Here is a 26521-nt window from a genome sequence, read left to right as displayed (position 1 = left end):
TCTCAATTTTATACCTCAGGGATTTGTGCAGCATTCTTCAGGGAGCTGTGCCTCATAAATCCAAAGACTGTTTACTACACTGGTTCTCAAACTTGAGCATGCACCAGAATTGCCTGGAGAGCTCATTAAACACAGAACCCTGGACTCTACCTACAGAGTTTCTGATTCAGTGAGTGTGGGGTAGGGCCTGAGAACATGCATTTCTAACAAGTTTCCCAGTAACTTGAGATGCTACTGGTCCACGGACCACTCTTTGAGAACCACTGGTTAACTGTAAGCACTCCTAAAATGCGGATATCCTCCTCAAAACATTCCACATAGAAGGACTCTCCATCTGTTTTCCTGAAAGTCCAATTGTCGCGTTTACAAAGAAATTAAACCAATCACCCATCTTCTTTACCCTATAAGTTTCTCCCCAACCCCCAGCCCAGTAATGGGGGAGAAATTGATCCTGGTTAACTGATTTAGCTCCTTCCTCCTCCCTCTCTAAACTGATTTCATGACCCACTAATGGATGGTGGTGCATAATTTGGAGAACACTAGTCTATACAAACTTAACTTCTTTACATAAGAAAAATTAAGACACAGGGACATTAACGTGACTTTCACAGAGAGAATACCTAAATTGTGAAACAGTTTTATCCCTCAGAGACAGTGGAGAATCCATGAAAAGTGTTAGGTGGGACAATGACAGAGAGTAGTATTTAGGTGTAACTGACTGACATCTGTGAGTTGGATTGTGTAGAGGCCAGCTACCATGGCAACTCAGGCACTAAACTAAAGACAGCACAGTCCTGTTGAAGAGGGCAGGATGTCTAGTTTGCAATCCTGTTTATCAGATGGGTGACTGGGGAAATTATGTAACTGTTCTTTGCCTTGTTTAATCAACCATAAACTGCAGATATATAACACAGTTGGCAGAAAGGACGCAGGTGTGAAGAAATGAGATAGGGGCTATTGTCACAGGAAAACTGAGGGGTGAGAGAGCAATGGAGGAAAGGAATGAGGTGGAAGTAGTTTTAGGAGCGTAATAGAGGCTCTTCCTCTCAATTGCTTCTTCTCTCTCAGCTGTTACCTACTTCCCTATCATCTTTCAGTGGAACCACTGTCATCGTTATTCCTGCCACCCCAACCCCGCATCTGTAAAATAGATGCATACTTTACATTCTCATCTCTTCCCTTTCTTAAATGAATTTAGTAGCTGACTTTCTTTGAAATTTTCTGAGTGTTGTTTATTTTTTTTGTCCACGCTGCGCCGCTTGCGGGATCTTAGTTCCCTGACCTGGGATCAAACCTGGGTCTATGGCAGTGAAAGCGTTGAGTCCTAACCCCTGCACCTTCAGGGAATTCCCTCATTTTGTTTTTAAACTGCTTATGACAACACAGGGTTATACTAACAAGCAAGGGGAAAAGATTCTACTTGTAGGCATAAACAACCTATTTTCCTACTTAGCTTTTATGGATCTTGAGCATTCTTTTCTTTCTGAGGGAAACCCCAAATCTTGTTTATCCCAACAGTGGTATTCTGGTATTGTTTTAAGTTTCCTTCCTTGCCCTCTGTTGTCTTTTGTCAAAGGGTGGTCTGTGGACCAGCAACATCAGGTATCAGTTGGGAGCTTGTTAGAATGGAGAATCTTAAGTCCTACTCCAAACCTAGAGAATCAGAATCTGTATATACAGAATGTCCCCTGGGAACATACACGCAGTGCACATTCATATTTGAGAAGCATTGCTACAGGACTTGTGACAGCATTGACTAGGGGGCTTGAGCTAAGTCTCCTTCACCATCTGTGGTTCAAGCCAAATATTATTTCAACATTTAATTCTTTTTGCACTCAAGAAAGAGGAGATTTTTGGAGAGCCCTGCAGCAGGTTGGGTGGATTCTTCTGTCTTGTCCTGTACCATCGTGTATGTTGTGAAGTGTCAGTAGTAGGCAGAGAGTGGGCTATAAGTGAGAAGTTGCTATTATATAAATTGTGAAGACTGAAATTAGCTAACTACAGTTGTTATGAGTGTTAACCTGTTGCTGATACTTACCAGAACATCTCAGAGATCAAAATTGTCAACTTTTATTTTAATACAGTAATTCCTCCTTATAAGCAATGCATTGTTACATATCTTATTAATATGTCACATTTTGGTTTCAGAATAGATTTATGTCAAGTCTTATTGAAATTATTTTGTTTTATTGTGGGGATGTAGGCTGTTTATGGGAGAGAAACTGAGAATTTCCTGTTCTTGTATTTTGTTGTCAAGGATGAAAATTGAAGCCCCTTTCCTTGTCCTTTGCCTAGACAGTTTTGATTGCCGTGTTGCTTCTGTGTTGTGTTCCTTAAAGAGACTTGATTTACTGTCATTAAGATAAGAGGCTTACATATGTATCTGCTCGTGGAAATCATTTGTTAGAGATACTTACTGTGTTTGAGTTCCTTGTTGCTGTGCTCTTCTTCCCTTTGACTCCAGGATGCCACAGTGATACCGCATCTCATGGCGCTGCTTAGCAGGTCCCGCTATACCCAGGAGTACATCTGTCAGATCTTCTCACACTGCTGTAAAGTAAGAACCAGAACAAATGTTCTCTATAATATAAAATCTTGCATGTCCTCAGGAGATGTGCCTTCTGTGTGTATCCTCCTGTAGTTAATCTATACACATATAAGCAGACTTATGTATTTTCCCCTCTTTTTTTTTTTGACACAAATGGTAGCATACCATACATACTGTTCTGCACCTTGCATTTTTTACTTAACATCTTGAAGGATATTCCACATCAGTACATGGGGAGTTTCCTCATTCTTTTTTTTTTAAACAGATGAAGAGTATTTTATTGTATAGATGTACAATAATTTATTCAACCAGTCCTCTATTGTTGGGCATTTAGCTTGTTTCCAATCTTATTTCACAGCAGTGATGCAGCAAATACCCTGTATGTAAGACATTTTATAAGAAACAGAATTGCTGAGTCAAAGAATGTGTGCATGTGTAATTTTACCACATGTTGTCTTATATTGGAGGTTATACAATTTTATACTCCTACCAGCAGTATATGCTCATGACTGTTTTCCCACACCCTCAGTTTCCACATTGTTGGAAATTGTTTTAAGTGATCTCTTATAAGGAGAACTAAGAGAGATTCTTCTCTCCTCTTTGTTGAGAGGAATTCAGTTATTAGAAGAGCCTGAACCTAAACTGAAGAGTGCCATGCAGTGCTACTTATTTTGCTTCATAGTTTACATATTGAGTGTACTCTTTTGATAACCATAATTTGCTAACTTTTAACCAAGTCATTGTTTATCTTCTGATAAGTTTTTCAGGACAGCATTACTTACCTGCTTATCACTTATAATGCAAATATAAAATGAGGAGTTTGGGGAACTATAGGAAAGAAGGAAAAGTGAACAACTGCATACTAAACTAAGAAGATCACAGATCTATGCTATTTTAGAACAGTTTCCAAAATATAACTTAAGTCAGTTCCTTTCAGAAAAAGTAACTATAGATTATAACTAACTACAGATTATAACTTAAAACCCCTCTCAAATCCTAGCTGTCATAGCCTATTCTATTCTATATATTAAAGACATTTAGAATTTAAGATTTTTGTCAAAAGTCTCTGAAGTTTCTCCTCCTGGATTGCTTTGTGAGCATGTAAGCCAACTTATAGGACCAGGGATGTCAATTCCTTAATCTCTTGAGGTGGGCAAAGAAAAGCTTTGAGAAAACAATTTCCAACATTAAATGATGTCTTACAGCCAACCCTGGTAGATAGGTGGAGAAGGATACTCCAGAACTATATGCCTCATTACAAATCTTTCAGCATCTAGATGCAAGTGCTTGAGAGCACAGCATCTACTAGTCATAATCACAGTTATCCCAAATGGACACTGAAAATTGGACCTGGAGGTATAACTACTACATGTCAAATTATGAGAAGTTTGAATAATCCTATCCCTGAAGTTACCCAAATAGTTTTTAGAATTGCTCTTCAGGAACTTCTCAGTGCTTTTAGGCTTGCTCATCTGAAACTTCTCAATGCTGTTTTAGCCGAAATCATAGATAACGGAATACTGTTAAATTACTAGTTCTTTTGCTGGAGATAGATAACGGAATACTGTTAAATCACTAGTTCTTTTGCTGGAGAGAAACTTATGCTGAATAAGAATTTACAGGCACCCTCATGCCACTAACAGAACTGAAGAAAATTAAAAACCTGAACTCATCTTTCTTTTAGCCTGATAATTAGCATTTGCCATGGTAATTAGATGACCCAATTTAAGTAGTCTGAGATATAACTAGACCTCAGGAAACATTATAGCATGTATAAACCCAGTGACAACAGTAATAGTCTAAAATACTATTTATTTTCCTACTGACACACTAAAAACATGTATCTTTGAAAGCAACTGGTCTGATGATCTCTGTATGTCATTAATTATAAAAACCTTTTATTTTCATTTTGTTTATGAAAACAATAAATAAAATTCATAGTAGCATTTTAAGACTCATTTACAAATTTTCATATACTAGTATCAATATTAAATTTGCATACTTTGGGCAGGAGAGACAGAAAAAGAGATTTCTAAAGCATTTGTGTTGTAAACTAATCATAGTTATATTTTTGAAATTCTCTCCCTGATTTATTAAGGAGCAAAAAAAGGCTAGTAATAATATTAATTGGAATTCTAACTTCTACATTGTTGCCACTTAAGCAGTGACTCAGATTTCGAGACCTATCTTTTGGGGTTTAGGATCATGAGGGCTTATGTGCTTCCCACACTGAGAGGCTGTTTCACTAACTCCAGGTTCGTGCAGGTTGATTTGGAGAGACTAAAGAGAGAGTTGATAATGGAATAATAGTTCCTCCTCTTTAGTTGGTTCAGCCACTAATTCCTTCCTTGCAGTTGTTTTTACACAATCCTATCTATGACCATAGAGAGGAGGAAGAGCTTCTTTTGTAACAAACATTTGCTGCAATTTGGGCAAAGAATGTGAGGGATTAAAAAGTACAATATCTTGTAAGCGGTGGGAAACAGTTACGTACAGAGAATTGCACTGTGCTTCACCATCATTTATAAATATAAGTCCAAGACTGAAAACAATCTGAATGTCTAACTATAGGATACTAATTAAAGTATGGGACATTTGTACAATGGATTAAGGCCAAAAAAGAAATGAGAAAGCTCTTTGTGTACTGATATGAGTGATCACTGAGATATATTATAAAGGAAATAAGAGGTTTAGAGCCATGCATATATATACTTATATATGTATGTATAGTATATATATAGTATTTGTATGTAGTATTTTATATATTATATATATATAAATATATAGTATTATCCTACCATTTATGTTAAAATAGGGGGAAAGAATGTACTTGTGTATTCTTCTTTGTCTTGAAGAATATAAAATAATCTATTAGTATTAGGTCACCTCAAATCAGGAGAATGGATTGGCTGAATACAGTGGAAGAACAGTGAGGTACAAGGGGGTAGAGGCAGCCCCCTGCCTACTTAGCTGTTCTGCTAAACATTGCCTGTATATAAATTGGGATGTTAAAATTTATAAGGAAGGCAAAAAAACCTTAGTCAAGTTTAATTGAGGCTTATCTTCGTAACTTATTCTAGTTACCTACTTGTTAATAGGTAGAAAAAATGGGTCAGATTCTGAGGAGACCCTTCTTTTCCTTGGCTCCCCCTTTGTAGTCTCCACCACTATCCTTATAATGAATAAGCCAGAGACTCCTGTGTTTCAAATGAGTCAATTAATAGTGAGACATTAGAAGGTACCAAAAATATGTGATGGGGGTTTGCTTGAGTAAACTCTGGAATATTATATAGTGATTAAAAATAAGAAATTAGAAGTTAGAAAATGTATAGAATCAATTATACTTCAATTTTTAAAATGTATGTAAATTAAGAAAGAAATTGCTGAAGTGTTTTTTTTTTTAAGGGCTCTTTTTAAAAATGTTTGTTTATTTAGGCTGCTCCGGGTCTTAGTTGCGGCAGGCGGGATCTTTAGTTGTGGCATGAGGACTTCCTAATTGCTGCATGCGAACTCTTAGTTTTGACATGCACGTGGGATCTAGTTCCCCAACCAGGGATCGAACCCGGGCCCCCTGCATTGAGAGTGCAGAGTCTTACCCACTGGACCATCAGGGAAGTCCCTAAAGGGCTCTTAATAGTATGTAAAATGTTTAGGGGATTGCTGCCTATAAAAGAGAGTATGGCTCTTTTATTAATCGGAAGTATGAATGCTAATCTTCCCACTTCAAATGATGGATATTTTGGTCCAAGAAAGAATGAGCATCTGCAAAACAGTTGTAACTTGGCTGAATAGTGAGTTGGAGAAGTTGGTTTGAGAGCTTTTTTTCTAGACTAGGAATTGGTTTCCTCTGGTGAACCCAAATAGATAACCTACCTTTCGGTGCTACACTTTTCTCGCCTAAATAATGATAAGCATGAACTACCATCCTTGCCTTGGCTTTAATTGACTTTTCATTATTTGAGTGAATTGGTGGGACATAAAAGAAGTGAATTAAGTACTGGCAAATTCAAAGCCTTGCATTAATCTTTAGCTTGTGCCATTTTGAAGATCTTCAGTAAATTGATTAGTAGAAAACAGAGTTGGTAAAAAATAAAATACCTGAATTTTCCTGTTACTTCACTTTCTTACTCTAAGAAGTGATAATTTTAAGAGAAATGAGAGAGAAAGAGAACTAAAACATGTTTACTTCTCAGTTATGCAGTGCTGTGTTTCCTACCATCCACTGCTCCAACCTCCCAGATGTGTTGAGGTAGCTTAGGATCTGGTCCAGTTTCTCTTGTAATTAATTAGTTTTAGAGTTCCCCTGACTAGGTCATCAGTCTTAAGTTGTAAGAATGAGTACACTGTCTCCTGTGGGCATAGGGTAAGGGTGTGCACGTGAAATGCAGAATTTGGAGTGCTTTTGTTGCTGTAATGGTGTGAGGGCCTATGCCAGGATAGCTTCTGTGCCCCCTTCCTTATTTAGGGAGCTAAGGAGGCAGCGGTTCTATGGAACTGAGATGAGAGGTAAGATATTACAGCCCTTTGCAGGACTGAAAACAGTGTCTATCCTGCTTTTTGGGAATGGGTTTATACAGGAGAAGGGTAACTAAAAATTCTACATTGTAGTGAATGTGGTTTTCTCCATTTAAGTAAATGTTTTATTGGAATGAATCATTACTCTTCTTAATGTATTATTATATTCTCTTTTCTTACAGGGTCCAGATCATCAAACAATTTTATTTAATCATGGTGCAGTTCAGAATATTGCTCACCTACTAACCTCAGTATCTTACAAAGTAAGATGTTAAAAATTATGGCCAGACTTTTATACTTTATTTTGGGCTTCTAGAGTCCTGGTCTGGAAAGAGGCACACATGTTTTGTTGTTTCTTTGGTAGATATTGTGATCAAGAATAGTATTTTATCAGTAAAATGTTATGGGGCATTGTTTTACCTCTAGAGAGAGTACACTTAAAAAAAAATCTACCTTGCCTTTCCTTTTTTTTTTTTTTCCTTCAGGATATGATTGTGGTATAAGTTCCTATTGATTTTTACCTGTGATCATTAGTAGTCTCTTCTGGTATGGTGTCAGTGCCAAAGTTGCAAGTGAGGTTATGCCTTGAAGTATGTAGGAGCAATGGCTTGCTATAACAGGAAAGACCTTGGATTTCCTATTTGAAACCTTTATTTAGCCACACTGACCGAAACTTACAGCATATACTCACATATACATCAACATTTAAAATGTGTTCTGTTTTGTATTTTGACTTAAAAAGTCAAGGGTTTTCAGTTGTGTTAATTAAATTTCTTTACTATCTCTTATATATAGGTAAGCAGTGTCATGATATACTATCAGGCATTTAGTTAAAACTTTGGTCATTTCATTATTGTCTAGCTGGTAAGTTGTAGCAAATATTGGGACACTGTCTTTATTGTGTCACATTAGAACTAAATATGCTAGGAATTTCCTGTAAAGCAGAGAAGCTGTCATTTTTGTCTTCTATCCATTTGCACTGATCCTAGTCTGCTCTTTTTGTCCTTAGCTTTATTGCAGGTCTGCCCTGCTAATATGTACATTTTCCCTACTTCAGACATCCAAAGTTAGATCTTGGTGAAGATCTCACAAGAATAGGAGTGGGGAATGGAACCAGCTTGAAACTAGCCAGAGGCAAGGGAAGGACATATATACTGAGAGCTGCTTCCTCTGCTCTGTACTGTGTGTAGGCTGAGACCAGTCAGCACTTGTGTGTCAAGAAACAGTTGCTGGGGTGGCGATTTACTGTTCTTGTTCTTTTCCATCCTCTAGCTTCATTAAGTTCTTCATTTCTTTCTTTTCTTTTCCACACTAGACTTCCTTATCTACTATGGCAAGTTACAGGTTGTAGAAGGAAAAAGGTTTTGGTAACATTACTCTTGCCAAGGTTTGCTCCACTGTCAGAGTGTCATGAACATATTCTAGGTTCCATCTGTAGGCACGTGCTTGTGCTGCAGAGCATTGCCCAAGTGAGGGACAGAGCTTCTTCACACCTCAGCTACCTATCCTGCCAATCTCAGGCTCCACAGGAGAACATCATATATAGACTCAGGCTTGGAAGTGAGGATGAGGTCATCTGGTGAAAGCTGAACAAAAAGAATGAAAAATAACAGCTCTCATAGGAGCTCCTGCAAATTATAAAATATGTTGTATGTGGTCAAGAGTTTGAGCCCTTGGTATCATCCCAGACCAGTTACCTAGTTTTGAGGTATAGTAACATAATTCATAAGTATTTCTAAAGTTAAATTAGTTTAGTCCTTTTCGAACTTTCATCATAACTTCCTTTCCTCTCCTGTTCTATTCCCCCACTCCCCATCCCATACACAACTACAAGAGTACTCTTTTTTTTTGGTCTTCTCTTCAGTTCTCTGGTTTGTAATTTGGGAAGAAGAAATGTTCCACTTGAAAAGCAATTAGTAATTGTTACTGAGTTCCCTTTGCCTTACCAGCATTGTATTTTTTACAGCGTTCTTTTAAATTTGAATAGGGATTTATCTAGTTCCATTTTAGTTGCTACTTCCTCCCTGTTTTTTCTTTTCTATTATTTCAAAATTAATTTTAACTTTTTATAATTTTAACTTACTGTACTCTTCAGATATACAGGTCTTATTTTTATTCCCTTGAGTCCTTCCTTTAGTACTTTAGGCAGATTTAAATAGTTATTTCTTCAGAAGAGTTTAGATTCTGAGACATTAAAATTCATATTTGCAAAATTAAAATAAATGCTTTGTTCATTTATTTTTACAGGTTCGAATGCAGGCACTGAAATGCTTCTCAGTTTTAGCTTTTGAAAACCCCCAGGTATCGATGACCCTGGTAAATGGTAGGCTGGAACTTTCAGTGGCACCTACACAATTTAATTTATGAACTTTGTAGATTTAAAGAATTCCTTAATCCTTGTTGTTTGTTTTATTTCTAGTTTTGGTTGATGGAGAATTGTTACCACAAATTTTTGTGAAGATGTTACAGAGGGATAAGCCCATTGAAATGCAGCTCACATCAGCAAAATGGTAAAGGTCAAGACAATGTGGGAAGAAAGACAGTGCTTTATCAATTTAGAGTATTTTTGGACAGCCTAATGAGCTCACTTTTCAATCCCCATCTTGTTTTGGGATTTTGAAATTTGAAAGTCATGGGATTATCTCATACCTTCTTAAATGGATGTGAGTTTTATACTCAGTTTACTACTAGTAGTAGCATGCACAACAAGAACTCTCTTATAACATCTAAGACTACCTACAGAAAATTACTTCATTATATTCCCTTCTCCTTGTATTTCAGTTGAAATAACACAGAATTAGATCAGATTTAACCAACACATATTATGCTAAGTATTATGGCAGGAAAACATAAAGATATAGAAATAGTGAGAATTAGTTGAAGTTGATAACCAAGGCATGATTTCAGAGAATGTGACTTCCTCAATTTTGGAAAAACAAAACAAAGATTCCTCATAGAGATGTGACCATTTATAAGATAGTTATGTAAAGTTCTTATTAGCACAGTTCCTGGCTCATGTAAGCATTCAGTACATGTTAATTCTGTAATTATCAATACATTACCAGATAGGTTTAACACCTGTTATGTAGGGTTCTGTGCTAAGTGAATGGTTTAGTTTCAGTATTTAAGAAGCTGTGGCTCTCTAATATTTTGGCCAGAATGAGTTTTCAGTGAATCACTCCTGCATCATGAATTGTTTTCTGTTTGTTTATATGATTTGTATTTTTTGTTTGTCTGCTTTTTTGTCTTCAAAACTGAGCATTTGCCTTTTTGTTAGTAAGGTAATACTCTCATGGAACTGGTTTCAAAAAACAATGTAGTAACAAATCTTAAGATAATGATAACAGCTATAAAGAATTCATCTCCTACAGTGTAAGTAAGGAGTTTTACTGACTTGTTTATAACTTTCCCTAGAAGCCAGAACATGGGGTATTTTAGGCTTTTTTCCCTCCAGCTTACCAAAGGAATCTAATTCAAAAAGGAAATCCATTAATTTAAGTTTCTTAATTGCTTAATGTTCAGTACTTGCTTAGAGAGTAGAAAGTAATTGTATTCTTATTCACAGCCAGATATAATTGTGAAGGTAAATTGTTTTTCAGTAGAGCCAAATCACTAATTAATTCTCAAAGCCACTTCTGGTAACCTCTGACTAGTTAGTTAATATCTTAACTAGTTAATATCTTAACTAGTTAATATCTTAACTATCTTAGCTAATAGGGATAGCTATAAGTGTTACAAGTTAAATGCTGCTTCTGTGATACTTCTACCACTGCTCTTGTAGTTGAAATATCCCAACTTAACTTCATTTAAATTTAGATACTTTGTTAACGTTATATTTTATTTAAAAATTTTTTCCTTTTTATTATGGAAAATTTCAAACAAAAAGTATAGAGAAATGTATAGAGAACTCCAGTGTGCCCAGCACCTTGCTTTATCGTTTACCCATTCATTTGGCCATTTATTTTTAAAACAATTTTGTAGGTATTTTTAAAAACTTCTGGCTTACTGTCTGCCTATATCACATAGTTTTGTTTGACTATTTAATTAACAGAATCTCAGATAAGGGAGTGTCAAAACCTTCTCCCTCAAGATAAGAAAGAGTAGTTGTCTTTCTTTTTCCCCATAATATCTTAAAGGCAAGTAGGTGGTGGTGGTTGTTTTTAAAGCTTTAAAACACAAGCAAAAACTTACTTTCTGCCATCTTATTCCAGTTTAACTTACATGTGTAGAGCTGGAGCAATTCGGACAGATGACAACTGTATTGTATTAAAGGTGAGTGAATTAATTCTTCCTAAAAACATGTGAAAATTATCCAGGCATATAAGTGTTGAATATAAATATTTGTATTCCTATTTAACACATTTATCACTATGGTATGCGTGCACAGCATGAAATAATATTAAAACACCATGCTTTTCAGTGGGATGACATGTAGTTTTAGATATGTTTTGAAAGTCAAAGTAAATCTTTCCTTGTCAAACCTTTTTCACTTTTATGGCAATTAGAAGGATGTAAAAATTATAAAAATGTATAAAATTCAGGTTAAATAGAAAATATATTTTAGTCCTTGATTTTCATTAAGTTTGCAACACAGTTTTGTAGGCAAGCAGTTCACTAACTCTATAAAGACTTTATTTCACCCACATGGCAGATAATCAAAAGGCATAACGAGAAAGAATAAGTAAATAACACATGAAAGCAATCATCATTATTGTGGTGTGTCAGATGCAACTAGAACTCAGAAAAGCCCAGATAAAAGACTAGCCCTTAAAAGTCCTAAGACCTGGATTCTGGTTTTAGCACTTCCACCACTGACTGGGTCGGTAGCCTTGGGCACATCCCTTATTCTTGTGGTGCCTCAGACCCCTAATTATGAAAATGGAAGCAATAATTCCTGTTCATCTATCCCAAAGGGATATTGAGAATAACAATGTATTAAATACATTAAGCAGCTTTTAGTTATAAAGAACAGAACAACTGTAAGTAAATTGATAGTGTGTCACTTTATGAATGTGAGATCTCATTATCAGTGTTCAAAATGAACCCAAGGTTAAAAGAACATTAAGAAGATTAATGTTTCCTTTAGTCTTTGGTGAAGCAAGATAGTTTAATGAGATCTGAGGACCCCCTAAGTAAGTAGCACTGCATAGAGGGCTTCCATACCCTTACTTAACTGCTCTCCCCCTCCTTTTCTTTCTCATTGGTAAACTAGGTTAATAAGTATCTTCTTTGTGTAGCAGTTGTGAGCATTAAATTCAATAATCCATGAGTTTATGGTATTGATAAATGTTGGTAACTGTTCCAAGGAAAATAAGAATAGGCTTTCTTCTTGGAAGCCTAGGGTCATATTTAAAAGATGGAACCAGCCTGATAAGAAATCAGCAGTGAACAATAAAGTGCTGAACTCTGTGGTCAAGCTATAATAGGAACTTAGAAAAGAACAAAGCATAGTTGCCTGGGGTTGTAGAGGAAGTCTTCCTGTAATTCTGATGTTTCAGTTTCTATTTCCACATTATCCTTTAAAGTTGATTCATCAGCCTTAGAAATATAAACATGGGATATTTTTATTGAGAACCTAATGTAGAGAAATTACCAAGACCAGTGCCAAGGTTTTTGAAGGACCTCAGAAGTAAAATTGGACTAGTAGATATCACAGTCATTCCAGGGAGTTCTCTGGAGAACTCAGGAACTGTGATTGATGCATTCCACTTGGATTATAGGAGAACTGGTAGAATCTGACTAATGGGAAGATCACTGAGTTTTTAAAGCTGTATTTTGTTTTTGCAACTGTAAGTATTAAACTCTAAACAAAAATTGAAAGTCATCCCAGCTATATCACACACATTAAGGAAAAGATAGCATACTTTTTCTAAGGCAAAATCGTTCCTAATTAAACTGCTGGATGTATTTTAGGTAAATAAATACGTAGACAGGGCAGGAGCATCAGAAATGATTTATTAGGGATTCTTAAATGTCTTTTGTAAGGTTGTACAATAAAGCTTCAGTCTTACCGATCACAAGAGCCTAATTAGACTTTATATTAATGTGCTTTGAATATATGTTTAGTTTAGTGTGCCAGTATAAATGATTAATATGCACTGAATTTTGTGTGTTTTTACATTCCAAAAAAAACTTTTATTCTCTGAAAGTCTTTATTGAAACATTTGATCACAAACATGACTCCCAGTAAAAACTGTGGGGTTGATATAGTTACTATATGATCTCCATCATGCTTTTGCGTTTACCAAAAAGCAAATAATTAATATCACTACCTTCCAGACATTGCCTTGTTTGGTTCGAATGTGCAGTAAGGAGAGGTTACTAGAGGAGAGAGTTGAAGGAGCTGAGACACTCGCCTATCTGATTGAACCAGATGTTGAGCTACAGAGAATTGCTAGCATTACTGATCACCTCATTGCCATGCTTGCTGATTATTTCAAGTATCCCAGCTCTGTGAGTGCCATCACTGATATTAAAAGGGTATGTTCTCTTTTCCTTTTCAGCAGCTCAAGAGAGGGATTTTTAAAAAGATTTTCTTACTGTTCACTACTTTTGAACCAATTGATAATTAATAGTTCAGAGCCCTTTTAAATAAAGAAATCTTTTAGTAACGTAGATGATGTCACTTTATGAGTTTTGCATCCAGTTTGTTTCATGTTTATTGTCAGAAGTTTTTTTAGTAAGGAGATAATCAGAAAATTGCATCCCAAATTCCCAGCTAACCCCAAAATAGTGGGGTCTCTAAGCTGGTTATTGACATTATATCAACATCATCTAATGCTATTGAAAGTCCCAGAATCAGCTTTGTCACTATATTCTCATTCTTTAGGACAAGGGTAATCTTTTGTTCCAGGCGACTGAGTGGCTTTATTTTACTCTCCGCCACTGTCTTTTTCTTTTGCTACCTTTTCTTCTAATTTTTGCCATCTCTTCTTTCTTTTCTGCAGTTTCAAACTGTGCTTTGGGCCTGCTAGTGACAGCTAAAGCACCATCTAACCTCTAGTTTGAGACCATCAAGGACCAAATTGTGCTAACTTTTTCTCAAACTATAAGTTCCTCAGAATAGGTAGATATTCTTTTTGGCTTTGGTTTTCTCAACGTGTTTGTCATAACCACTTCTCTAAGCATGAGAGATAAATATTCTGTTAGAGAAAGTTTATTTAAGGAGGTCATGGTATAGAGAGCATTGCCTCCTAAATAGTAACCAGTACTGTTTCACAAATGTGACTGTATTTTTGATGCCACTGGTCCCAATGGTAAATTTTTTTTAAACTATTCTCTTGACCTCTCCCATGCCCCTGAGTTCTAAAAAACTTCATCCAGTAGGCAACTGTTCATTTGGCATTTAACACTGAAAATAAAACAAACTATTAAGGGTATAACTTTTCTCTGCCTCAGAAAGGGCCTAAAATAACTTCCATTGATATTTGTATTAATGTACACTGCCCTTTATGTATTAAAGTTATGTGCCTGCTCTTCCTTCAGCAGTATTGTTTTTCTAGTAGAAGTGATAGGTTATATTGAAGCAGCTGCCTTGTCTGTTTTCCCTCTGGCTACTTGCTCACTGACACAGTAACTCAAAGTACAAAGACATATGAGCAAGTCCTAACTATAGCCTCCTGAACACCCTTAGCTGACCATGGCAGCAAGGCAAGTAGAACACTTTGATGGACATGAGAGTGAGGAAACATAGTTACAAGAACGTCTAGCTTACACATGTGCAAAACATTTAACTAGTATATAGAAGATTATCCCTTTTCTTAGGGTTTTTCCATTTTATTTCCATCACAGTAAAACTGGAATAATAATAACTTTTTTTAAAATCTCCTAAACTTGAATATTAGTTTGTTTTGTCATCTTTATTTTTGATGATGGATTATCCAGTGGTTTCTGACATACAAGTATAGGTACTAGACCCATAAGAGAGACTTTTTTACATGTTAATAAATGTCTGATTTTCATTGTATTTTAGTCCAAGTCAATATTCTAATAAATGTTATGACTGGAAAGTAGTTAAGACATAAGAATAGATATTTTAGAACTTACACATCAAAATGAGTGTCATATATTGGGAGGTTCCTCCCATAAACCATCAGTACCTGCTTTGATCAAAATATTTGGGGAGCTACTCTTAATAATTGCCTTCAGAACCCAACTGAGTTTTAGTTTTTTACTGTGGAGTTTTTGTTGTTGTTGTTACTCTAAATGATGTTACCCAGTTGGATTTCCCCCACTTCACACACCAGTGACAGTTAACTTGAAACTCTCTTAGTCGATGAAAATATGTTATTATTGTCAGGGTTTTCTTGCTAGTGTGCCATTCAGTTCTTTAGGAATGTTCAGAAGAGGGTCTCAGAATATTATGAACAACACCTATATCTTTGCATAAGGGTGAACCTTTCCAAGGCAACTCATTTGGAAAAAGTTGTAATCATTTGGATAAGTTATATCTCTTAGTTATAAAATTATTTACTTTACTGATATGCCTTATATATTTACTGGTTCATATTTAGTCACTGAAAGTGTCCTGAGAACACGGTTCTCTTTTATTTTTATGGTAGTTTGGTGATAAATCAGGTATATGGAAGAATTGATAACTGAGAAAGCCAGTTATGCATATGAAAAGATAGCATTAATTGTTTCATACCAGTAAGTAATTTTAATAAATTTATCCCAAAAAAGCCCCCTGAACATAATTCTCAGATAGCTGTAATAGGTAGTAATGGTTACCACGGTCTGTTGTTTATTAAGCATTTTTACAAAGGTTTTCCTGCTTCTAAAAGCTTTTTAAATACGGAAATTTGGTTAGCACTATTAAAGTTTAGGAAAACCTTCTAAAGATACTGTTGCAGCAGCACTCAAGTTATCAGCTGTATTCCGGGGTTAGAAAGGCCTGAGTGTGCCATTTTTTTTGTTTTGTTTTGTTTTAATTTAATTAATTAATTAGTTGCAGCATGTGCCCTGACCAGGGATCGAACCCAGGGCCCCTGCATTGGGAGTGTGGAATCTTAGCCACTGGACCACCAGGGAAGTTCTTGTGCCGTGTTTTTTGAGAGCATTTCAAAGAGTTGGTGGGAAATTCCCTGGTGGTCCAGGGACTCTGTGCTTCCACTGCAGGGGACACGGGTTTGATCCCTGGTTGGGAAGCTAAGATCTCGTGCGCCGCGTGGCACAGCCAAAAAAAAAAGAGCTGGTGCTAGCAATCACCAGTGCCACTAAAGCTACCATCTAGAAACACTGAATTTTTAAGGCTCAAAGGTTCACAAAGATTTTTCATATACCAGTGTCACATTTTAGACAGAAGCAGACTGCAAGAATTCCAGGTCATGTTGACACAGACACAGCAAGGTCTCAGTCATATGTGAGCAGAAACCCAAAATAACCAGCACTGATACGTTAATAGTTGTTAAAACATATTTTTTCTTCGACTCTACTTTATTAGTTTTATTGAAAATTTAATTTGTGGACTGGGTTGGAACGTATCATTTTTTCCCTCCCATAGCTTGATCATGACTTAAAGCATGCTCACGAACTTCGCCAGGCTGCATTCAAGCTCTATGCCTCTCTCGGAGCAAACGATGAAGACATCCGGAAGAAGGTGAGTCTGGGAGAGGGGCGTCCCCCAGTCCTGACAGCCAGCAGGCAGGGAGTGACGTCAACCTGAAAGTCGTGGTGAAGAGCACTAACAGTGACTGTTTGAATATAATAAAACAGAGTGACTAAAGGCATAATTGAAGAATGAATGGGACCCGGATTTGGGGGGTTGTTTGTTTGTTTTTAGAACATAGAGTGGCATGGCCGTGCTGGAATGACAAATAACTGGCGTGCTTTGTTGTGTCATTAATATGGATTATTGTGTTGCACATTTTTGCATGTGTTCTGATAAAAATCAATTCTAGCACTGTGAAGCTTCAGACACCTTGAAAGACCTAACACTAGAATTGTAAATGTTATTTATGGAAATACTTTCCAATGCCATTGAGAAGTTCAAATCTCTATTGTATATTGTTCTTTGATATGTGGCTTAGTTATGTTTTGATTTTTTTTTTGCTACTGTGCAAGTTCGATGTGAATAAAATCTTTGTGGAATAATGATTTTATGTTTAGTGAGTGGTCATCTGAATTTTCCAGCTCCCAAAAAATGTGTCACTGCTATAGCACCTTACGTTATTACAGCCTAGTCCCAACACTGAGCTCATGTTCTTTATGAGAATAGTTCTAAGCAGGGAGTAAAGTATTGTGGTAAGCTCTGATCTGGCTCCCTCCACAAACCAAAAGCCTGGAGCTTACTACTCAAAAAAAAACCCCGTATAATCTAATAAATTATAAAAAAGGCTTTTAGGAACATCAGTAAATTAATTCATATGTTCTGTCTTGATGAGCCATAGCACAGAGAGCAAATTGTGTATTATTTACTGAATGTGTCAGTTTACTAAATCTCCCCATCTTGCATTGGTATTTTAAGGAGCCCTGTGAGAGAAATCACAAAGTATTGGGACTTTAACATGATTTAGAGAAGTACTTTGGGCTTGTAGAAAGAGAAGTATGGAATTAACTGTAGGTTTATTGAAATAAATTGTACCATTCTTGGAGAAAATTGAAATTAATAGCAGTAAGATCAGTAAGATTAGATATGTAAGTAGCTTTGCTTTAAAATCAGTGCAGAAAACACAACTAAGCGGAATGTTTTCCATGTACCTCAATTTAGTTCAGTTAACAAGATGTTTTTGACTTGAAGTGTTCTAGTAAATATCTGTGAAAATCCTTTTTGACACCTCTAAGCTTTCATTTGTAAAATGTTACTTGAAGGCAAACATACTAGTGATATGATTTTCCCTATGTCTAATCATGATTTATGAATGTTGTTGTTCATATGTTTCATTCAGTTTAGGTACATGGTGTATTGCAAGGGAAGGGGCTTTTATGGCAATTCATATAGATAAAACATTTTTTAAAAATTGACATGGACTGTATAACTTAAACCATCCCCAAACAAATCATTATGTATTTATTAGGGCCCAATGGAAAGAGGAGAGGTATTTTACCCAGTCTTTTAGTTGAAGAAGGCCATGCCATGGACTGAAAGGGAGATAGATAGATGGACCAGAATGGGGGAAAATAGGATGTCCATTTGTACTTCTTTGTACTTTTTTGTTAATAAACTATTGTTTTGGAATTAATGACTTTAACTTGTGATATCATGTTCTAGAAATATAACGTAACAGTCTGATGATCAGTAGTCTATTAAAACTTGTATTTATAATGTGTATAATTTCCTGGTAAGGCTAATCCTGATAATTTCTGTAGAAAGATAACAAATAAAGAATAAGTTATCATTATTATAGTTTTTTGTGTGTGCTGAAGAAAAGATACTATAGTATGCCTATGTAATGGGGATTATATAGAGTTTTTAGGAACATATTTAATTTCTGGGAAAACAAGTGAATAATTTATAGTTCATAGCAACTACTGAAGAGAGAAATTGTAAATTGGAAAATATAAAGTAATTTTGTGATAAAATCTGCGTGAAAACGTTTCTTAGGAGTGGAGAATTTTTATTTTCAGTGTATAAATATGATAAATATGATATGTTAACTCTTCCTTTGAATGCGTTTATTTCTATTCTATTTTTGTTGAAATAATTATTTGGATAGATTTTTATTTACTTTCTCCATGAAATATTTATTTACCTTTTACACTTCTGCCTTAACTTTGATTGTATTTCTTTTTTTGGTGTAGATTCTTAAAGTACAATGTTTATTATTGTTTTATTTTTTAATGCAATTTTTATACTTGCCAAGATGGAATTTCAGTTTACTCAGTTGATGAGTGGACAATCTCTGAAAGAAATTTCAAAGACTATAGACCTATTTCCACCCCATCCCTCACCCCACCCCCCAGCCAAACAAAAAGGCTTATTTATTCCAGGATAAAAGTATGAAATGTTCAGTTGGTCTGCCCTTTAAATTGAAAATGGTAATGTAATTCAGTAAATATAGGAAGTAACATATATCCCATTGCCCTATTATGACCAGTTAAGGGAATGAGGCAGAATGAATAGAAAACTAAAGCAAAGAGATAGAGACAGTGAGAGGTATACACAACAGTAAAGGAGAAAGATACAAGCCTCCTCTCTTCATGGAATTATGGCTCTATCTTATTGCTTGTAAAGACTGCAAAAGGCCTGCTGTGATTTCATTTCTTAATAGCTTCTCTCTGGGCCACACAAAATTAAGCTGAAGACTGAATATGACCTGTAGGTCAGAGATTTACCACTCCTGCTTTGAAGCAGTGTTAGTGTGTTCTCATTAAAAGAAACCAACTGTATAACAAACAGTCCCTGGAACCTAATAAGCAGTCAATAAATATTGTGGAGTGGATACAGAGAGATGAATATAGAAATGAAAATGCAGAAATCATACACAGAGTGATATTTCCCTTAATACACCTAGATCTTTCTGTACCCTTCTGTGCAGAGCAAAGTTGGTATCCTAATTCCTAGCTTGGCATCCTTTATCACTCTGTGGCATATCTACAAATTTCCTGATTTCCTGTGGTGTCCTGTCAGTGAAAGGGTGGAAAGAGTCCTGCGGTGAAAGTGGAAAACATTACCATTGGCTATGACATGAAAAGGGAGAAGAAGCCCAAGAAAAGATGAAGGACCACTCACCTTGGCAACAGATGTGGCCTGGCCATATTAAACTTAGAATAATTCAAGGATTTTGGTTAGGGAAAGCAAGGGCAGAGCAGGAGTTAAGAGCTTGGTGAAAGAAGGGTCCAGAGCACATTAGCAGTAACTGCACTGACAGCAATGCCAGGTAAAAATTAGCTGTAATCTCTGCCATGGGGAAAGTCTGCAGTTTCTAACAGTAGTCCTTACCACCTAGTAATGCTGACTAAGAAGCATAAGTTCAGTTAATGGGGCAGTAACAAAGAAGTTAAGACAACTAACAAATTATTTTAAGTACTGGCATCTCAATCAAAACCCCAGTCAGTTGGCTAAGTCATGCAGAGGCAGCAGTGGCAAATTACAGCAGTCCTATAATTGTGAGGCCCATTGTTTTATAACAAAGAATTGCTTTTTTGAAGACCATCACTTGATTGGTACCTGTTGATCGTCAATTAGGTTGGAAATTTAAAAGGATGGTCTCTCTTTTACTTTCTTCAAGGAGCTTGTAGAATTTATTAGAAATAGCTAGGAAGTGTAAATTGAGGAAAATTAGAAATTTAAAATATAAATTAAAATTCAAGGAAATTAATAAACTTAACAGGACGTTATTTTTATTTTTGATAAAAATAAAACATGTTACAAATGTAGTACTTATTGTAGCCTTTGCTCCTTTGAGATATCTGACTAATGGAGCTTTTCAGAAAGCTTTCCTCTTGGATTTTGAGTACTTACATTTTAGCTGGAGATCCCTTTTGAGGAACTAGAATGTAAGCTCCATGAGGGCAGGGATTTTTTATATTTTGTTCCTCACTGTATTCCCAGCATCTACAATACTATGGGGTGCGTAGTTGGCACTTACCAATATTTGAAGAATAAATGGGTGAATGGAAAAAATGAATGGACAAATGAATATTTGAACTCTATTGCAAAATTGCATTGTTAAGCACCATTAATTGTGTTATATATGGGCCTCTGCGTTAAGAACTTTCATAACTTTGCTAGCAATTTTACGGGTATGTGAAGAGAGGAGATTTAAAATAGAGGAAACCTACATCTGATCACATAGGCAAGGGGTTTCACTATACTAGCATAGAGAAAATGTAGGAAATTCCCATTTTCAAGAGGCAGACAATACCAAGGGCGTGTCTTCTACTTCTTTGATGTAGGTCAAAGAGAACATGTTTTATGGTATGGTACTTGTTTAATTTTGAAATAATTTTTACCATTATTTCTTAGTTGTTTTCCTTTTTAAATGTATGATATTTAAAAATTTATAACATTCACAAGTGTGAATCTGGACCAGTTTTTTTCCCCTAGGGATAAAAGTATGATTTGGTTTATAGAAATTAGACCGACTGTCAGGAATCAGCCTATGCTATAAAGTGATATACACCTGTATAAAATATTCTCAATGAATGTCAGATTTTTATGAAAATCATAATTAGTGAAGGTCAGTAATTTAATTCAATTTTACATAGATTGATTGAACTGCCTACATTGTATAAACAATGTCAGATGGGTGGAGGGAGGGGGAAAACAGTAAGGTGAGATAAAGAGGAATAAAGACACAGCCTTACTACTCAGCATTTATAATAAAACCTCAGTACGTCTGAGGAAAGTAAGGAATGGCCAGTAAGAATTTGCTAGGGGCTCAAAGAATTATTTGGAACCAATTAAAATAGATATGGTGATATCAATGGAGCAGTCCTTGAATCACTTTGGAAATTAATAATTTAATATTTTCTAAATGCCTTTTATATCTTCAAGAATTGATAACATAAAATCTTAAGGTTTTACTCCCTGGCGAGGGCAGGGGGGTGCCTGTGGAACAGTCACAGTGGTGTGTACATGATGTATGTGAAGAAGGTAGCAAAGCGTGAGATGTTTTTTTTCTTTTTAAACTGAACAATTTTTTTTTTCCTGGGCAATTTTTTTGAGAAGTACAGGGAGAAAAAAATTAGAAAAGAAAAGGAAAACAAAGAAGAATGAGAATTTTTCTACTCTCTTTTTCCTAGCAAAGGAAGTTATATCTACAGGGACATTGTGAGGATGAGCTCTCTAATGTATTGAAAATGTTTAGCATGTTGCCTGTAGGTGCTCAGTAAATCGAAGCATTTATTAGACTATCTTAAATAACTTCATTGGAAGATTAAAAATAAATATATATTTTTAAGTATTGAGAGAAAAGCTGAACAGTGTTGGGGCATAAATAAAGAAGGTTTACAGTGAAAACAGTGATTTTATGCTATAAATTTCCAAGACTACTAGTTATTCCTTCTAGTAAAAAGAATATTTATACTTCAGAAGCATCAGCTCTTTTTTTTAGTTTATCTCTTATTAAAATGACAAGATGTCTTCTTACTCTTATAATTATATTTTTAAATATATTTAAAATACTTGTTTTCAAAACTCTTTGTTGCTATAGCATACCCTCTGAAGCACCAAATGTAATATTGCTTTTCTTGGAGTTAAATAGAATATACAATATAAATCAATAATTTGTTAGTATCATAAGTAGTAGATGTCTTGAGAAAAGTAAGGAGGCCAAATTCTGTCTAATGTTGTTTATCTAAGTATTACTTATTACTGTCTGTGGTTGCCATAGATGTCATTTCTCCAAAGGGTCATCATTCATATGAAACCATATCTCAAATACATGTGTTCAAATCTTGAACAAATGTAAATCTTCTATGTTTTAGAAGTTACACGATTTTAAAGTATATTTGTAAATTTAGGTCAGTTTTTCTTAATATCTTTCTGCTATCTCTTAAACTTGATAAGCACTTCACTTTGAACATTTTAATCATTTGTTATTGCTTGATTTTATTACTAGTTGGTCTTCTGTGTAACAGTATAATTGTACCATGAATTCATATTTTAAAACATTTTGTGAAGTTCAGTAATTCTAAATGATCATTTCAAAGGTACACTGTCAAAATTCTGTATTTGTCTCTGCCGTGAAATCAGGCAGATGCAAAAAATTCTTTCTGAGCCTTAGTCTACATGTTGAAACAAATGCCTTGAACATTTTGAAGGTTTTCGACGGTACCACAGAAGTAGCACCCTTCAGGACTTGGTTCTGCTACTGAATAACAACAAATTCATTCAGAATTCAGAATTCCTTGACTTAATCTGTGGTTAAATTGTTAGTTATCGTCTGAAAGCTAATCTACCAAAGAATTTTAAATGAACTCTGCAACACTGATTCATGATGGTAAGTATTTTTAAAGAGTTCACCATGACAGGACCAGGTTTTGCCACTTGCCCACAGTATTGAGACCCTTGGCCTTCAGCATACTGAAAGAAGCAAACCTGGGAGTGATAATGCTATATACAGAATAGAGGTATTTATAAAATCAAGTAATGAACTTATATTTCAGAGTTTCATTAAGTGGAGACATAAAATTAGTGTTTTACTGTTATTTGTGGTATTGTAGTTGCATAAATCATTGAATTATACTTCTTGTTATTTTTTAAATAGGAAGTATAGATTGATTGTTTCATTAGTTATTTACAATCTAAGACAGGTGATTATAAACCAAGAAATGGGCTAAAATATGGTCTATATTAGATCTGTAGAACTAAAATTAGTGACTTAGTTGGATTTTCAAGAATTTTCTATCTGGAAATGAATGAAATGTTTGGGATGATAAAATTTGTGGAGTAGTAGACCTTGAGAAGATTGAGTTTGTGATGAAGAACCAGAACCAGTGCTACACTCTTTCCTGTGATTAAAATGCTAGCACAGGAGTCAGCAAACTATATCCTGTGGGTACTTATTACCTATGTAATTATCCTGTAGCATGTGAGCTAAAAATGGTTTTTGCATTTTTAAATGGTTGGAGGAAGAAAACCGAAAGAAGAAGAATATTTCCTGACATATGAAAAGTAAATTAAATTCAAATTTGTGTCCATAAAGTTTTTCTCTCTTTATCTTTTTTCAACTTTATTGAGATATAATTGACAAAACGTCTATCAAGTTTTATTGGAATATAGCCACGTTGATTTGTTTATGTGTTGCCTGTGTCTGTTTTGCACTACAGTGGCAGGTTGAGATGTTGGCTGCACAATGACAAGGCCCACAAAGCCTAAACTAAAATATTTACCATCTGGCCCTTTGCAGAAAAACTTTGCCCGCCCTGTGCGAAAACTGCATAGCTTAAACAGAAACGACCATAAACCAGTTTGATGAAAAACTGCATTTCCCATTTGCCTCTTCGCACTGAACTACAGAAAGAAATGGGACCCTACCAAAGCCCAGGATCGGGGTGGGGCGCGGAGATCAGTTGTCTGACTTCCTGAAAGAGAGGCATTATCAAATGTTGACAGTATAACACTGTCACTGGATTCTTTCCTACATGCTGATTCCCTTGTTTGAATGATTTTGGCATGTGACAGAACCCAGACAAATTGGGTAATAACTATGACTTTTGGTTATGGTAGGATAACCAAAAGATTATCTGTGTATTAGATTAGATTAGTGTATTGATCTGTGTATTAGATTAGATTCTGTGTATTGATTAGCAGAGTTGCCAGAATAAGATTTTTCACCATGCCAATGAGAAAAATTAAGATCCAGTTGCCTTATTAAGCAAGTATCCATTCAGCCTTTGCTATATACAAAGCCTTGTGTTAGGTGGTATGGGGGCATGTAAAAGGCATGTAATTAAGTGTTTACATCAAGAGATAATCTGTTTGGGAAATGAAATTTAACAGAACTACCATTTATTGAGCACTTACTGTGTGCTGGGCACTGTGCTGATAATCAGCGTTAGCACATTATCTCCCTTAAACCTTATACAACCTTGTAAGATAGCTATTGCAGATCAGGAAACAAGTGATTTGACCAAGACCACACAGCTAATAAGTGATAGCCCGTGCATCGTGTCCCAGTCTCTCTGACTCCAAAGCCTTTGCTGTTAACCTCTTCATTACTTTACTCATGTAGAATTAAATGCCATTACTAGAGCCAAATTATGATATGAAATGGCAAGAAGTGTCACTGGAGAATGTGTGATAGTCTGAAGTAGTGCTATGAATTCAGAAAACTTAATAGTTTGTATTAATTGGTTGCAAAATATCAGATTCAGAAAATGTGTCTTTTCTCTCACACAGTTTTTGGTACAAAGTGGATAATGAGATGCTTTAATCATGTCCATTTATTCATCTGGCATTTATGATACACCTCCTCCTTCGTGCCCAGGAATGAAGCAGAAGACTAGTGTGTACTTGTGGGAGTTTACAATTTAAAGCAGCTAAGGAATGAGACACTAAATTGCTGTGTAGTAATTCCAGGGCCTTGGGTGTATGTAAAAAGTCTCATCTGCATTGAAAGCCAGTTTTGCCGTGATCCACCCAAATATGATTAAAATAAGGCTGTAATTGAAGTCCATTTATATACTATAAAGAAGTTTACTTAAAAGCATTCTCACCTTTTCCTTCCAAGGTATTAAAGAATGAAAGATCTCCATATCTGTTTTACTTCTGCATAATTGGAAATGTTTTTCTAAGGCCACTATCTTGACATGATTACACTGTAAATTAATGTTCTGGAAAGGAAGCATCCAGAGTTAATGATGTCATTTCAGAATTTTATTTTGTAGACAGCTTCCTTATGGAGTAGATTTAAACTTGAGGCAGCATTTTGAAATCTTTTAGTAGTTATCTCTTATCAAGCTGTAATGTTCATAACTGGAATGTAAGCTCCATAAAAGCAGTATTTGGTAGATACTATGCTTGTATTTATTGAGTAAATTGTGTATGTCTGGACAATAGAATTCAGCCAGCCAACCCGTAGGATAATTAAGACTACAGGTCTTACACAAAGCTGTGGCATGCACAGCTTTATGTAGAGTAGGGGCTGAGTGGGGCCACTGTGTTGCACAGTTCTTAGGGCAGTGCATCATTCAGATCCCTGGCAAACAGTAAGAGATGGAAGGGAAGTTTCTAGTTCTGTTGTTTGAATAGTCACTTATAATGGTTTTATTTATGTGCTAAAATAAAAGTGTAAATCAGCAGCTGTTTAGGTTCTATTCTGCCGTAAAGCTAATGGTTGAACTTTAAAAATTGAACTCTTATGTGTAGGGAAATATTTTTTTGATAGAGGAAGTGTTGATTTATTTTTAGACATTGTAAGTATTTCTCACACACTGTGTTTGTATTTTTGGTTTTAGGAGAAGGACAGGTCAGGCCAAGAGAGTTCTCTCACTTTTCCCTAAAGTGTAGAAAAGTTTAGAACTTTGAGTTTTTCTTCTAAGCATTTAACATAAATGAAGTTTCCCAGCTATTAAGAAGGTAAAAAGGTCCTGAGGTAGAAATTACAAAATACCACTTAAAGAGGCTTAAAAGCAAGAATGAAATATAGAAGCTTAAAAACAGGCCCACCCTAAGAACCCCCTCCTCTTTGTCCTCCACTTCTAAAGTGAAGTGATAACTGCTCCCAGGCTTAGACCTGCAGGAGAGCTTAGATGTTAATTTAGTTCAGTGCCTTCAAGAGAAAGGACCAAAAGGAGGCCCTACAGATCAACTCTTATGGTGTTTTGTTTTTCAATTTCTCTGGCTAAGATGTTACAGAAAAACCCAAACGAAGTTTTGGGCCAACCCAAGTTTTCTCCCAACCCCCTGTCTCCCAAGATTGTGGAGTTAGAGAAGTCTGGTATGAATGTGGATGTGAAGAGCAATAGAAGACTGAGAGAAGGGAAGAAATGCTTTGTAAAATGTTTACTGAGACTCCAGAATACAATGTTTTGATCAGTAGTCTGTCCTAAGAGAAGCTGTGATCTTTTAGG

General features: G+C 35.6%; 1 protein-coding gene and 1 non-coding gene across 5 annotated transcripts in view; one reads left to right on the top strand and one right to left on the bottom strand.

Moving 5' to 3' along the window:
* ARMC8 (armadillo repeat containing 8) overlaps positions 1 to 26521 on the top strand; it is a 106494-nt gene that overhangs the window by 40979 nt on the left and 38994 nt on the right. For 3 of the 4 annotated variants that reach the window (XM_033404098.2, XM_033404097.2, XM_004278954.4), the window contains 7 exons: positions 2465 to 2557; positions 7246 to 7326; positions 9311 to 9386; positions 9483 to 9573; positions 11275 to 11335; positions 13343 to 13543; positions 16566 to 16661. In XM_033404098.2, coding sequence (XP_033259989.1) covers positions 2465 to 2557; positions 7246 to 7326; positions 9311 to 9386; positions 9483 to 9573; positions 11275 to 11335; positions 13343 to 13543; positions 16566 to 16661 — 699 coding nt within the window. The remainder of the gene's footprint in view (positions 1 to 2464; positions 2558 to 7245; positions 7327 to 9310; positions 9387 to 9482; positions 9574 to 11274; positions 11336 to 13342; positions 13544 to 16565; positions 16662 to 26521) is intronic. The other variant, XM_004278957.4, reaches the window with a different exon arrangement.
* Positions 6090 to 6162, bottom strand: TRNAE-CUC (transfer RNA glutamic acid (anticodon CUC)). The gene has a single exon. It is a non-coding gene; the product is annotated as a tRNA-Glu (tRNA).

Source organism: Orcinus orca, chromosome 5 (assembly GCF_937001465.1).
Source record: "Orcinus orca chromosome 5, mOrcOrc1.1, whole genome shotgun sequence".
NCBI lineage: Eukaryota > Metazoa > Chordata > Mammalia > Artiodactyla > Delphinidae > Orcinus > Orcinus orca.
This window is presented reverse-complemented; position numbering and strand designations above follow the sequence as displayed.